The sequence below is a fragment of the Cotesia glomerata genome, linkage group LG8 (assembly GCF_020080835.1).
Source record: "Cotesia glomerata isolate CgM1 linkage group LG8, MPM_Cglom_v2.3, whole genome shotgun sequence".
NCBI lineage: Eukaryota > Metazoa > Arthropoda > Insecta > Hymenoptera > Braconidae > Cotesia > Cotesia glomerata.
In genome coordinates this window covers 5,768,619-5,784,643 of record NC_058165.1, presented here as the reverse complement: position 1 = coordinate 5,784,643, position 16,025 = coordinate 5,768,619, and the positions used below count along the sequence as shown (strand labels likewise).

General features: G+C 29.0%; 1 protein-coding gene across 4 annotated transcripts in view; it reads right to left on the bottom strand.

Annotated features, from left to right (window-relative positions):
- LOC123271031 (transcription factor collier) overlaps positions 1-16,025 on the bottom strand; it is a 118,180-nt gene that overhangs the window by 5,475 nt on the left and 96,680 nt on the right. For all 4 annotated transcript variants that reach the window (XM_044737261.1, XM_044737260.1, XM_044737264.1 and 1 more), the window contains 2 exons: positions 9,488-9,569; positions 5,960-6,092 (listed from right to left, as the gene is read on the bottom strand). In XM_044737261.1, the coding sequence (XP_044593196.1) occupies positions 5,960-6,092; positions 9,488-9,569 (215 nt within the window). The remainder of the gene's footprint in view (positions 1-5,959; positions 6,093-9,487; positions 9,570-16,025) is intronic.

The following is a 16,025-nucleotide window of genomic DNA, read 5'->3' as shown; positions in this document are numbered from 1 at the left end:
AATTTTGTTTCAATCGAATAGATGATAATGTGTTGACATTTTCGAATTCATAATTCATTTTTAAATTAAAATTTCTTATTATACGCCCTTTTAGTTTTGCGGAACTAGAAGGGCGTAAGATGATTTTCAAGGGTAGGAAACACGCGGATTAAAATATTCTATTTATTTCGGTCTTTGTTATTCATTATTTATGACAATATCAATGTGCAAACAAAGGAAATTTTTGATACTGTTCTACGAAAAAATCGAATTTTTCGTTAAGGAGTTTCATCGAAAAATCACTTTTCTTACAATATTTTTCAATTTTTGAATCCCTATACTTTTAATTAAGTGTCCTTTGTAAGTAAAAATTTTTTTTAATAGTCTTTACGGTACTAAATTTCGAAATATTAGCTATTAAAAACCGTAAATTGAACATGAATTCCCTATGCTGACTGACGTCAGAGTGAGCATTTTATTGAATAACAACGATACTTTTCTCAGAATTATTTTATAAAAATGAGAATAATTAATTAAAGACATAACAAGTATTTTTTATCAAAAATAACATAAACAAGCGCTATTAATTTTTTTAGAAAAAATGTTTGTAGTTAGTGACTTTCGATATTTTACGTGAGTGAAAGTAAGTGAGCGATAGTCTATAAAGAGAGGCAGCACTAGTGCGTGAGAAAAAAACCAATAGCCATAACATATTGGTGTCTTTTTCTTGTCGATGAACGTCCTTAAATTCTTTCATTGTTTTTTTCGTTTGTTTTTTCGATACGGAATAATTTATTCTATTCGCAAGATCGAACAGAAGAAAGCCTCTTAATGATCCGTTAATTTGACTGTTCCAAAGATTTGAAATAACCGTAATGGTGGTTAGTGGGAGTAATGACATCTGAAGATATAAACTCAATAACAATGAGACAGGTTTTTATTCTGAGTTTCAAGCCCGCGCGTGACTGTAAGGGAGTGGAACGGAAGACATCTTAAAGATAGCTTACACTTAGCATTCACGAACCAACCCGCGAAATTTTAGGAAGAGGTTGAGGGGCGGTCGACAATTCTACATCCCTGTGTTGGTATCATGGTTTCTCAGACAAAAGACTAAATAAAAACGTTTGTTGATGCGCAGGGCAACAAAATTTGAAAAAAAAAAAAGTAAATTACTTTTTTTAATCTTGAAGAAAAAGAATGGTCGATTGTTAAAATATTTCTGTACTATAAAATTCGTACTATTTTAGCCATCACAGCCAGTGTCACCCTAGAACTAACAACGATTTTCATTGATTTATATCTTGTTTTAGTAGCGCACACCAAGAAGAGGCGTATGAGCATTGTACTAAAGGGGATGAGCAATATCAGTCGTTTGTATGCGTAACCTACAACAAACTTGGCTGGATTGCTTTACGACTTCTTATACCTTACTTTTTTATATATCTACATTTATGTGCGTTTTTTGTTATTTAAATTATTATCCATTTTTATACACTTTGGTGATAACATGGATCAAAAATAATGAGATTAATTTTGGAGTTAATAAATCAAAAAAAAATTTTAATCAGTAATTGTTCAATAGTAGGAGCATGACAATGATGAAAAATTTACTAATCTCAAGATCTTTTGATGCTACTCATTTTTAAAAATTTTTAAGTTGCACCGAAAGAAATGTGCAAAGTTAGCTGAATTATAACGTAGCGAGTATAAAAATATAGTTTTCTGAATTTTTTTTTTTTTTTTAGTTACTCGAACTATGCATTAGTTTAAGTAACTATTGATAAATAGTTATGAGGATCATATTTTAATAAATATTTTTCTGTTATCGTGTTAAACAAAAAATTATTAAGTAATTTAAAAGTTGTTACGGATGATGTTTCAGATAGCTTAATTGGAAGAGCCCTTGGTGCATAACCAAAGAATCCGAGTTCGATTCCCGGTCCGGACTGTCCAAATTATTTTTTCTGTTTTCTGAGTTAAAGTTAATCAAGATGATTATTAAATCATTATTTAACTGAAAATAGTTTAAGTAACTATCTATTGGGGTTCAATATAATAAATAATTTTAGGTATAAAAACTTCAATTAAATAGTGGTGATGTGTTTGACTGGATTTTCCTAATTCAGAGAACCAGATTTTTCTCTCAGTGTAATAAAGACGATTTAGATGAAAAAGTTCGATATTTGAGATTTTTAGTTTTAAATCAGTTCATATTTTTGAGTAATCTGGGTTGAGAAGGCCCCTATTAAATGCTCTAAGTCTGCATTTCAATTGATCAAGCTGTTCAAATGTTATGAGAGGTTTATTACACAGAAAATAGTTATTTTCGATACGTATGCGCAAAGGTAGGTATTTTGGTAAGCTTGAAGTGACGTCACGAGGCTGAGATTATGGGAGCATTTTCAACAAAACCAAGTACGTTGTTATCGGTCGAGCGAAGCGAGACCGGATATTACGTGCAAGGTTTTGTTGAGAATGTATCCATAACCTCAGACGGGTTTAAGAATTTTTCTTTTATTAAAAAAAATGAAGCTCTTCAAAATTATTTACTTGATTCAAATAAATTTTGCACGCCTCATATGCGAAGCGAATGAGGTAGTAGTGCTCTATTCTTGCCTTACAAAAATCAAGTGATTTTTTTAACCAAAATTGTCTCTATTGCGCGCCTCATAGCGCGAAGCGCGTGAGGTTGTGCTTTATACTCGACTCGTCAAGGTCAAGCATTTTTGTGATCTTTAAATACCTCTATCACAACCATATTACACTTATACAATAATATAAGTAGATGTACATCGAAAAAACACTTAAATAAACCATCTTTTACTTTCTAAAATCATTTCATGTTGCTATTTTGAAAAAAATTTTACGTGGACGTCCGGATGTCACCCCATTTTGGATGTACCAACGATTACTTCTGAACAAATTGATATTTCAAGACCGGACCTTTTTCATTAGTTTAAGAATTCGATGATCTGAGTCCGTATTTCATATCAGTGGCCTAGTTTACGTATTTTTTTTTTTTTTTTTTAATTGAATTTTTATTAAAATTCACCACGATACAACCGTACAAAGTCAAACGAACTTTTCTTATTTGTCACGTGAAAACTATGCTGCCACTTGATCAAGCTAGATTTTTTTAGACTGCGTGCGCATTTGACAAGAAAAAAGGGCGCCGATATTAAAAAAAAAAATAAAAAATACTCTGTAAGAAATTACTTAATTATAATTTTTTTTTCTTTTAATCAATTAAGGTAAAAGCTCCAATATGATCACGTACCAGTATATGATCACTCCATGTATTTGTATATCTATATTCACAAATATGGGCCTTTTACCTTCGCAATTAATTTTTTTATAAAAAAAAAAACTTTTGGATTTTCCAAACTTTTTATTTTTTATCGCACTTGTAGAATAATATTTACACATCAATATTGTGGAAAAACACTAGCTTCAACACTTATGACATTTTGCTTTTTAAATAAATAAAAAAAAAATGTTTAAAAAAATTATTCCGTGGACGTCCGTGCGTCTGATGTATGTATGGAAACTGGCGTGGTCACTATAACTGCCGAAAAACTTAACTGATTAAGTCCATTTTTTTATACGCTTCAGTACTATTCAAAACTAAGTCCTTTCGAAGATCACAGTCTAATTCAATGTAGTTTAATTATAATTAGCAATAAACTAAAATCCACTTATCGTTTGTATATCTATATATCATTATCATTATATATAATAAAACTAAGTTGATAAAATGTGCGTGCCGATAAAACTTAAAAAGGAGTTCCGGCACGATAAAGGGACTTATATAGTGTGATAGCCCTTTATCCCCCCTCGAACAAGAAAGTTCCCGTTCTAACCTAAAGGGCGTGTTTTTAGAGATAAAAGGGCTTTTCCAACTCTTCAACTTGGCAATTAAGTGTAGTGTCACCATCTTTTGTCGAGTATTTGAACTTCTAATTAAGTAATTAGTTAACTTTAAAAATGTGAGACTATCATTGGTCTAAAATGGTCTAGATTATTCTAGAAATTTCTGGAATGATCTAGAAAGCTTTAATATGTATACCAATGTTCGAATCGGTTAAGAATGTTCTAAAAAATTCTAGAATATTCCAAAAAGTTCTAGAAAGATCTGGTAAGATCTGAAATTTACTTTTAGATTCTGATCAAATGAGAATGTTCTAAAAAATTCTAAAATGATCTGAGAAGTTCTTAAATCTACGTTTGGATACTGATTGAATGGGAATGGTCTAGAAAATTCTAGAATGATATAGGAAGTTTTGATATCTACGTTTAGATTCTGATCGAATGAAAATGTTCTAGAAAATTCTCGATTGAACCAGAAATGTCTAGAATGATCTGAGAAATTCTAAAATGATATGGGGAGTTCTGAGATCTACGTTAAGATTCTAATTGACTGAGAATGTTCTAGGAAATTCTAGAATGATCTAGAAATTTCTAAAAAGATCTGGGAAGTTCTAAAATCTACGTTTAGATTCTGATTAAATGAGAATGTTCTAGAAAATTCTAAAATGATCTAAAAAATTCTAGAATGATCTAGAAATTTCTAGAGTCATCTAGAAATTTCTAGAAAGATCCGGTAAGATCTAAAATCTACGTTTAGATTCTGATCGAATGAGAATGTTCTAAAAAATTCGAAACTGATCTAAAAAATTCTAGAATGATCTGGGAAGTTCTAATCGGACGTTTAGATTTTAAACCAATGAGAATGTTTTGTAAATTTTTTGAATGGTCTGGAAAGTTCTAAAATCTACGTTTAAATTCTGATATACGTAAAAAAAAAATTGGGGCTGCCACATGATTTTCATGTGGCAAGCCCAATTTTTTGTTTTGCGTGTAATGATTGCACATTGAAAGTTACAATGAACATTAGCTAGAATAATTACATGGATAAAAAGTTCGTGCCAATTCGACAGAATTTGGAATCTGTGCAAGTTAAAACAATACTCTAATTAAATTTCAAGTCTAGATCTAAAAATGCAATTCTATAAAGCGACCAGCGGAGCGGGTGAGTAACAGCTAGTATGTAATATATGTAATAAGGTTCGTTTACAACACATGCGCAGTACCTTTCTTTTCTCGGTGAACAATGGCGCGAAAGATTTAAAAGTATTTGTAGTTTATTTTAATCAATTTTATTATGGAAAATGAGATTATGAGGCGTACACTTTTGGATTTTCCAAACTTTTTTTTTGTGTACGGACACAGATTTACACTCACACTTATTATTGACTAACCCGACAATTTTTCATAACAATTCAACAGTAAATTAGAAAAATCATTTATTTCCGTACGGAAAATGCAAAATCAATAAAGCAAATAAGAAAAATATTTTGATCTTCTTCCAATAGTCAATAAAATGAATATTGACTATTTAGTAAATGAACTCTACGCTTATTGAAATTATTTTTACGATCGTTTTACATGACAAACCAATCGGTTAATCATTAATTTTAATAGTTTCCAGCATTAGTGCTGTATGACATGAAACGTACCAATCGTTGATATTTATGTTCTTTAATCGCGTATTTAATTCCATAAACAACCTGAATTAAAATTAGTAAACATAATTTAAGAATAAAATTATCAAGGTGGACCTAGTCAAGCTATAAACGTACTTTATATAGTAATAAACAAAAATTATTGATCATATTTTAATAAAAATTCATATTTTATTTGTTTTATCGCTTGAACTTGATTATCAGATTGCATAATCACCTTTGTAATGCATCATACAGTCTGCGGTGCAGTAAATCAATTCTGCAAACATACCGAAATGAATTGTCATTATAAACTTAGCTGGAGTAAACAAATTTACGGAATAGATTGTTAAATTCTGGAAGCATGATTCGCGAGGTACTCATCGGTGAGAATTCTTACTCTCAATTTGAATGTAAATATTTATTTTTATAATTGATAAAACACGACAATAAGTATGAGATAATTTATATAAACTTACTATTGTACTCTCCGTGATCACTCGGATCCAACCGCTTAGCTCTACGCCCATGTTTACTGTTATTGTGGACAAACATATTATCCGAAACAGCAAGTAGTGGACCGTCTACTCCCACTTGTGTTGAAATGATAACCTAAAAATAAAATTTTTACGGAACATTAATTCAAAGAAGATAAATTATCTTATTAATATAAATTTTTATCGAAATAAAATAAAAAATTATTTATAATATGTCTTTTTTAGATAAATTATCAATGTTACTATTAGAGCCGTAATAAATGATTAATAAGAGAAAAAAAAATTTTTTTTTTATTTCATGGGAAACAAAAATAAAAAAAAAAAGTTTAATGCAATGAACTTTCCGAGAAGGGGAAAATAAAATTTTAATTTGCAACTTTTGGCAATAAGCAATTCCGGAAGAGATTCGAAAGTACGCGGTAAATATTTTAATTCAGCTGGTACTTTTTATGGCCTTGTATATTTAAAAGGACGTGGTACATGAAAAAAGTTGACACTCATTTTTTTGCATAGCATTTTTAATACTTTTTTTTTATTTCAGGCATTTAATGGTACTTAGCGATTCATTTAAAGTCAATTTTATTTTCTAAATCGAATCATTAATCAATGATTTAGCTTAAGTGCTTATAAAAATGTACACAAAAGCGTTACATAAAAGATTAAGGATGGAAAAAGATGGAAAAAAGCGTAGTGATTATTCCATGCACTGAGCTAATTGCTAGCTTTTAAATTACACAAGTTTCCTGGCATACTAATAATGCCGCTATCACCAATACTCGAAAAAAGACTTATTTTAGAGAAGATTCTCAATTTACATGTTTATTTTTGTCTTTACAGAAACAATTTTGTTTTTTACTTTTAGTAAATTGTTCTAATTTTTTAAGTGAACAATTTTAATCAATATTTTTCTGTTAAATAGAAAAAAATGACATGTTTCTTCATAAAAGCTTGATTTTTTTCAAATGAATTACTTTCTTCATCAAATTCGTTAATCACTATGATTTCAATATATTTATTAAGATAATGCACTGAAAAAAAAGTATTATTCCTATCAGTATACAAAATATTATCGAGGAGTTTTGTTATAGTGAAAATACGTAATGTGATTATCAAAATACACTGAAAAAAAAGTTTTCTACGCTTCACTATCCGTTGTATCGTGAACGGCATATCGCTATAATCGGGGAACGGATCCTGACGGTCGCGATCTAACCTCGAAACGCCAGTGTCTTCGGCGTAAGTTCCTAACCTCATTTGTCATTGTTTATCGACAATTATTAAGTGCATGGTGATTATTGTCGTAATTATTATTACTGGATAAAATATTTAAAACTTGGCTTCGATCATATAAATCATTATTTGAAACATCAATAATAAATTATGCAAAGTCAGCTCCTCCGTCACCGCTAGGTGTATTCAATAGATCGCTAAATTAGCTAAACGGATAGTGACCATAGCGATCCAGTGTTTCGTAACGGGCGTATAGTGACAGTAGTGATACTGTATCCTGAAGCGTAGAAAACTTTTTTTTCAGTGTACCAGTATAGTTTTCAGAGCAATACCGAGTTTAGTTTGAAATCTATACCTTAAGTAGTAATATTACAGTAAATTTAGAGTTTTCCCGCGTATGTCGTCTTGTTTATATTGATTACCACTGTATTTATAATATATACTCAGAAAATAAATTTAAACAATTTATTATAAGTAATTATAATTCTTGATACAACTTTAAAATTAACATTTATTATTAAACTTATAATTTCAACTTTTATTAATTTGAATACTTATTAAAAAATAAAATTATGTCAGTAAAGTGAGGTTATAATAATTCCATTTTGCATTCGGTATTCTGACTATAGTAAATTGAAGTATTATGATAATCAGTATAGGCATACTTCTTTTAGCACGCCCGGGGAAGTGGTAGTAGCGGGTAGTAGCATGAAGTTTAAAAAATTTGCTATTTCCTATTAATTTGTTGTATTTTTTACAAATTTGAGTTATATACATTAGAAATAAACTTTCTATGACGCTAACTGAGTATAGGTATACTTTTGAGCAGTATAAGTATAGTATTGCACGGAAAAAATAAATAGTAAATGTAACATGATGCAGTCTTGGTAAATGAACATAATTAAATCATGTTGCAGCCAAATGATTTGTCATGTTTCGGCTACATGACAATCATGTTGCAGTAGCATGAGAAAAATCATGTTGCAGTAGCATGAGAAAAATCATGTTGCAGTAGCATGAGAAAAATCATGTTGCAACCACATGATTTGTCATGTTTCGGCTACATGACAATCATGTTGCAGTAGCATGAGAAAAATCATGTTGCAGTAGCATGAGAAAAATCATGTTGCAGCCACATGATTTGTCATGTTTCGGATACATGACAATTATGTTGTAGTAGCATGAGAAAAATCATGTGGTAACGACATGATTTTCATGCAGCCTTAATAGCACAAAATTAAGCTGCAACAACTAAATATTTATGCTTCAGAAACATTAGTTATTATAAAGTAACTAGATTTTTTCGGATTTATAATATTGCAGATGAAAGCGATATCTTTACTTATTCAAATTTTATACAATTTTTATTGCCAATAGCTTTGGTTTGTGATAAAAGTAATTAAATTATTATTAATTGTTATTATTTTCAAATTAAGTGTCTTGTTACAACATAATTCAAGCCTTTTTTTTTATCAATAGACAAGCTACAATTGGAGGTAAAAGATTAAGGTTCCTTACATAATTAGCGTGACTATTTATTTTTACATTCCAGTATTTATCGCATGATAATGACGATCAAATGCTTTCGGTGTTATACCATACATGACAAGAAAAACAACGTTCGCTATTACATAAATTTTATAAATACTGTATAAATATTGTGAATTTTGTAAATATTATAAATCCGAAAAAATCTAGTTGCTTGATAATAAATAATTTTTCTGAACCATAAATATTTAGTTGTTGCAGCTTAATTTCATGCTATTGAGGCTACATGAAAATCATGTTGCTGCCACATGATTTTTCTCATGCTACCGCAACATGATCGTCATGCAGCTGAAACATGACTAATCATGTGGCTGCAACATGACTTCATCATGTTTATTTACCAAGACTGCATCATGTTGCATTTACTATTTATTTTTTTCCGTGTGAGCAAAATACCGCGTATTGTTAGTAGAGCAATGCCAAGTTTTTTTCTTAGCATAAGAAATATTGTAAAGAGAAAAATTCTTTTTTTTTTTAAATCATTATTTTTCATAGCAAAAAGTTAAAAATACTCAGATGGATAAGTTGCTTTAGCATTGGTAAATTAAGTAGAAATGAGGTCATCCTATTACTTCGTTCAAATCACTTCTTGTACCGATGATTTTAATCAGATCTAAATTTATCGGATTAGATTCGATGGATGTAATTTGATCGACGTAGATAGAAGGTAACATAGTAAAGAGGCAAAGTTGATAAAATAAAAGATTAGCAATAAAAAGTAAAATAACTGACCTGAAATCGTCGCATATCTCTCGGATTGCCAGCATTTTTGAGACAATTTTGGTTACACTTGAGGAAGAACTTGAGAAAGAACCTGGAAAGCAAAGAAAAAACAATCATTGTACGTGGTTAGTTTTAACAGACTGTTGTTGAAAAAGTTAAATGGTTGACAATGTGTTTAACGCTCTTCAGCACGAAGCAAAACTTAATTAGAGAAGACGAGAGGTACTAGCGGCTGGAAAGCTTGCGTTGAATACTGCATAAGCCAATTGGAGCCCCCGGTGCCGCCACTACCTCCATCGCTACTCTCTACCTGTCTGTATTATTCAGCATTTCTCTAGATTAAAACCTGCCGCCATACCCTCATACCTATTCGACCTTTAGGACTGAACAAGCGTTTCACGGTTCTCTACAAACTCCATTACAAGTATTTAGCAATGTCCTACATTATAGGATAGTTAGTTTTTAAGCGCTACTTTTTCATTCTTGATTGGAGATTTCTGTTTAACCCTTTATCAGCGCCTATATATATGTTATCTCGGTGAGATTTTGAGGAAATTTAAAGGGAATTAATTGAATTATTAACAGTTTAAATTGCTCAAAAGCTTGACGATTTAAAAAAAAATTTATTTGGAAATTTGAAACTGAGAGAAAATATTTCTTTTGAAAAAAATTGGCGTTATGGTAACAAGACATAAATTTCTTGAAAACTTGGAACAATTTTATTTCTCAGGTTAATAAATAAAAGTTTTTCTGATAGCAACTTTCTTATTGGGAAAAAATTAATTTTTGATTTGGAAAAAAAAAAAATTAGTTAGACAACTTGCTAATTTTAATCCAAAATTAATTTTTTTTCAATAAAAAAGTTAATGAGAAAAATTTTTATTATTTAAAAGTGTTTAAAATTTTTAACAAATTAAACCAATAATTGCTTCTTACAAAAATTGCTTATTTTTTCCAAAAAAAATTTTTTTCTTAGTGACATTCTTTATCTTTAATTTGACTAAAAAAATTTTTTAATATTTGCACAAAATTTATTTTGAAAAATTACAATTTTAGATAGACAACTCGCTAATTTTAATTCAAAATTGATTTTGTTCCCAAATCTAAAAAAATTTTTTTCTACAAAAAATTTTTATTGTATTAAAGTGTTTAAAATTTTTAACAAATTAAACCAATAATTGCTTCCTACAATAATTGCTTATTTTTAACAAATTAAACCAATAATTGCTTATTTTTTTCAAAAAATTTTTTCATATTTGCACAAAATTTATTTTGAAAAATTACAATTTTAGATAGACAATTTGCGAATTTTCATCCAAAATTTTTTTTTTTACTTAATTTAAAAAACTTTTTCAACAAGAAAGTTACGGTGACAGAAATTTATATTTCTTCAGTTAAAAAATAAAATTGTTTAAAATTTCAAACAAATCAATTAATTTATTATTTTTCTCAAAATAATTTTTGAATCTATAAAAATTATAAGAATTTTTGTAAAAATTCAAAAAATATTCAAAATGAAATTTCAATCATAAAAAATTTTCAATTTCTTCAACTAAGTTAAAAAATAAGGTTTCAATTTTGCAAAGTATTAAGTTGCATTTAAAATAATTTAGTTTATTTTACAATACCTAAAAAAGTTAAGATTTTATCTAACATAGCTAGCAGAATACACTGAAAAGATAAGTATAAATAGTACGTCTATATTCGATCTATTGTATACCGACTTATCAAAACGAATGATCACTCCAATAGACTACGTACATCTTTTTTTGGTCTTCTGTCAATACTTTTCATTCTATAGTTAGTGTGTCAATATAAACATATGTATATGTACCAAAGTATACAAAAAGAAAAAAAAAACAAAAATTTTGTATTCTACAAACAAGATAAAAAATTTGGTTATTTTATTTTCAAATTTCTGGATGAGAAAATATTTTTTTTTTCAAATATTCTAGAGCTCATAAAAATGAATATGCTAGCATACAAAAAAAATGTCACTGCAAAACATCAGAGGCATTGGCTGTTGTTAGGGCGAGCTAATAGATTGTATTACCTAGGTGATTCAAATGTGAACAGAATTTTATTCTCGAAATAGGGTGATATCTATCGATGGTACACAGAATCGGTTCGCGAAGCGAGCGTTAGTTTCTTAGAGGGTCTAAACTCGATTCCGCGTCAGTAGTCTATTAGATTTTTTCCCTTTAAAGCTTTATGTCTCGCTAGCACTAGATCTCCGCAGAAATTTAGTTATTTCAAGTGTGCAGTCGTAGTTTTAGTTTTAAAACTTTTTAGAACGAGTTTTGAACGTAATTTGAACACTTGTACTACGTTTTGTCATCATAAAAATTTACTTATTTACTATAAAGAGTTATTTGTTTTATATAATGCTAGTAACTGTAACCTGCAGTCACTACGTGACTGCCCAAATTTACGGATTATTAATAAGAAGACTTTGGCTTAATGATTTTTTGATTTTTATAATCACAATAGTAGTTTGGGTACTTTTTAAATAAATTTTAAAAATAATAGTGCTTTCACAGGATCAATTACAAATAATTTTATGGACAAATGTGATGGCTCAAATTTATAGAACCAGCAAACCATTAAATACTCCTTCAGAAACTTGACATAAAAAATTGACTACTGAAAAATATATAAAATCAAAAGGCACTAATTCTTATCAAGACCTTTCTGATGATACTAAATTAAATTATAAAAATTCCTTTAAAAATAATAATATGCTTGTTGCAAAATTTTTCTTACTCCCTCAATTATTTAAATCATAAATGACTGTCGCTGAAAAAACATCAAACCCAATTTACGATAAAGATAAATCCGTTAAAAAATTTTTCTTAGTCTCTTAATTATATATATTAATTTTTGTCGTATAACCACATTGACATGCACAAAACAAAATAAATAAATAAACAAATTTTGTTTATCGCTAAATTCGAATCTATTTATAACTACTTCGAAAACTTATAATGAATTGACTTTTTTAAAAAACATATGAAATATTAAAAAGGTGCTAATTCAGGTCTCAACCTTTCCAATGATACTAAATTTGATTTAAAAAACTCATTTTATCATATAAATAAGCAGGAGACAAAATTGCACGCCTCATAAGCGAAGCAGATGAGGTAGTGCTCTACTCTCGCCTTACAAAAATCAAGTGATTTTTTTATTTAAAATTGTCTCTATTTATCTTCTATCGCACTTGTAGAATAATATTTACACATAAATGTCATGGAAAAACACTAGTTTCAACACTTATGACATTTTTAAAAGACATTTTGCTTTTTAAATAAATAAAAACAATGTTTAAAAAAATTATTCCGTGGGCGTCCGTGTGTTTGATGTAGGGGAGCCTGGGGCACGACGGCCCCCTTAAGCCGATTTTTCCTTTTTGTGGCTTTTAACCATCAAATTCTTTTATTTTCCGTCTATTTCGAATGAATCAGTCGAAATTTTGGAAAAAATCGAAAAAAAAAATTTTTTTTTTTCTGGGGTACGACGGACGGCCCCCTCCCCAAAAATTCATATAAAAAAAATTTTTTTTCACTGAAACAATTACCATCAAAATCTAGAGATTCTCCTCCCAGAAAACGTCGTCGAGGAGAAACCAGGATTCTTACGAGTCTTAAGGATCGCCGAGAACTCAAAGAAAAAAATCAAAATGAAGCAAAAAAAAAGACCTCATTTAAACAGAAAAAAAAAATAAAATCAAAATTAAAAAACTTGAAAAAAAAAACATTTAAAATGTAAAAATGATGATTGCCATTGTCTTTATTGCAATGGACTTTACTCAGAATCCACAGAGTCATGGATTCAGTGTAAAAATTTTAATAAATATGGTCTCATGATTTTTGCGCAGGTATTGGCGAATATTATTCTAACGAATATGTCTGTGATCATTGCGAATAATCATATATTCATTTAATTATCTCGATGTGATTTCCTAATTATCAAACATTTATAATAAATAATAATTAATACTATAATTAATTTCTTTTATTGCACTTAGAGGTTTTAAACCTACCTACGTACGTACAAGAAAAAATACAGAGATGTTATTTAGCAATAAATTGGTTACATTAGTTTACATTGATTAAAATCACGAGTTTTCAGATTGAGCTTTTAAGATACGTAATATCTTGAACCAGACCTTTTTTTTCTATATTTTTATCAAATCAAAATTAAAAATATGAAATGCGTAGAGTAAGACATCCTGGGAGGAATTCAAATAAAACTTTGAGATTGGGTTTCTGCCTGGTGCAGAGGATACCGTGGTCAATAACTAATAATATGATAATTACTGTTTTAATTTTAAAAAACTGTGTTTTCAAGTTTTTATAAGCTATATAATTCAAGTTTTTATAAGCTATATAATTCAACTTTTTGTGAAATTTTTCAGTTCCATTAAATTCTTTCTAATTCATTTTACCCAAGATAAATACCATTGACCTAAAAAGGCCTAAAATAAAGAATTCTTTAAATTTATCACAATTAAAAAAAAAAAAACAATTTTTTCGTGACATTTTTTTTTTCAAGTGGCCCATTATGCCCCACATATCACATATTGGCCCAAAATATCATAAAAACATCATAGAGGTCATAACTTGACGGAAAATGGAAAAAAAAAATTTTTACCTAATTTATGAGAGAAGCCGTTATGCCCCAGGGGTTGTCGTGTACTACTCTCCTCTGAATGATTCAATTTTTTAGTTCAATTAAATTTTTCTAATTCATTTTATCACAAATTTATCACAATTCGAAAAGAAAAACTTTTTTTTTCGGGACAATTTTTTTTTCGAGTGGTCCATTTTGCCCCACATATCACATATTGGCCCAAAATATCATAAAAATATGATAGAGGTCATAACTTGACTGAAATTAGAAAAAAAAAATTTTTACTTAATTTTTGAGGGGGGCCGTCGTGCCCCAGGCGGGCCTTCGTGCCCCAGGTTCCCCTATGTATGGAAACTGGCGTGGTCACGATAACTACCAAAAAAACAACTGATCAAGTCCATTTTTTTTATACGCTTCAGTATTATCCAAAACTAAGTCCTTTCGAAGATCACGGTCTAATTCAATGTAGTTTAATTATAATTAGCAATAAACTAAAATCCACTTATTGTTTGTATATCTATATCTATGTACATAAGGTTCGTTTACAACACATGCACAGAACCTTTCTTTTCTGGGTAGACTTTTGGATTTCCCAAACTTTTTTTCTTATTTTGATTGATAAGTTCAGAAAAAGAATTTCATTTGATCAGAAATTAAAGTATGAGTATGCAAATTTTTTTTATTTAAGTAAAAATTCTATTCTGTAAGGTGAAAGCCCCAATAGATGATCATGTACCAGTATATGATCACTCCATGTATTTGTATACCTATATTTATGAATATAGATATACAAATACATGGAGTGATCATATACTGGTACGTGATCATCTATTGGGGCTTTTACCTTATATTTCTTCATGCACTATTAAAATATTCGATGTAGGGTCCAACCGAAAATAACAATAACACTATTGCTACCTACATAATTAAATTGTTCAATTATGAATATACAAAAAAAACTTAGATATTTTAAGCGTGTTCGCATATAAAAAAAAAGTCGAACATGTAGCAATCGCTAATTGGTACACGAGTACAAACAAACGGTAGGGTGTGCGTGCAAGCAGAGTAGATGATTTATTGCTCGCAAGGTTTGATTGAATTGGTTCGACTTTCTGTTTACCCTAAACGTGTATATTCCGCGTGCACAACCCTTATCGATAAAATTCAACGCTGCTAAAACATCTGATACGTGTATGAGTTTAGTTTTAATATTTTTTTTTGTATTAATGTAAAGCGAATTTTTTGTTTGATTCTGTTCATTTGGAACATCCATAATTAAGATTGTCAAAAGATTCTTTTTTTTGAATTTTGTTCTAGCCGTATATTTTGTATTGTTACGACGCGAATTTCGTAAAATGTATCTTCTTTCTGGCTCAACTCGTCACGTTACTTCGGAAAATACCTTTGATTCGAAAGTATACATATATATATATATATATATATATATATATATATATATATATATATATATATATATATATATATATATATATACTGCTGTTTTATATCTATCGATTTTCAGTACACGTAAGTCATGCTGTCTTTTCAAAACGCGCATTCACATAAAAACTTAGATAAGTAGCTTGGATTCACTAACATAAAATCTTTGTTTTATATACAATTTGATTCATATAAGTTTTTTATTATCAGTAAATGTTATATTTTTCACTTTCGATAATGACATTCTGTAATATTTTTAAGTTTAACCTATTCCATATGTCCAGATATAATTTTAATAAATCCAATTAAATGACAGAACGTCAAAATTGGCCATATCATGCCATATATGGGCATATTAAGCTATAGTAACCTTGATTTGGCTTGATATTTTTTAATATGATTTAATATACTCTTATCAGACCTAGTATAGCTATATATGCCTATATATAATTTTTTAACAAAATTAGTGTTTAAAATA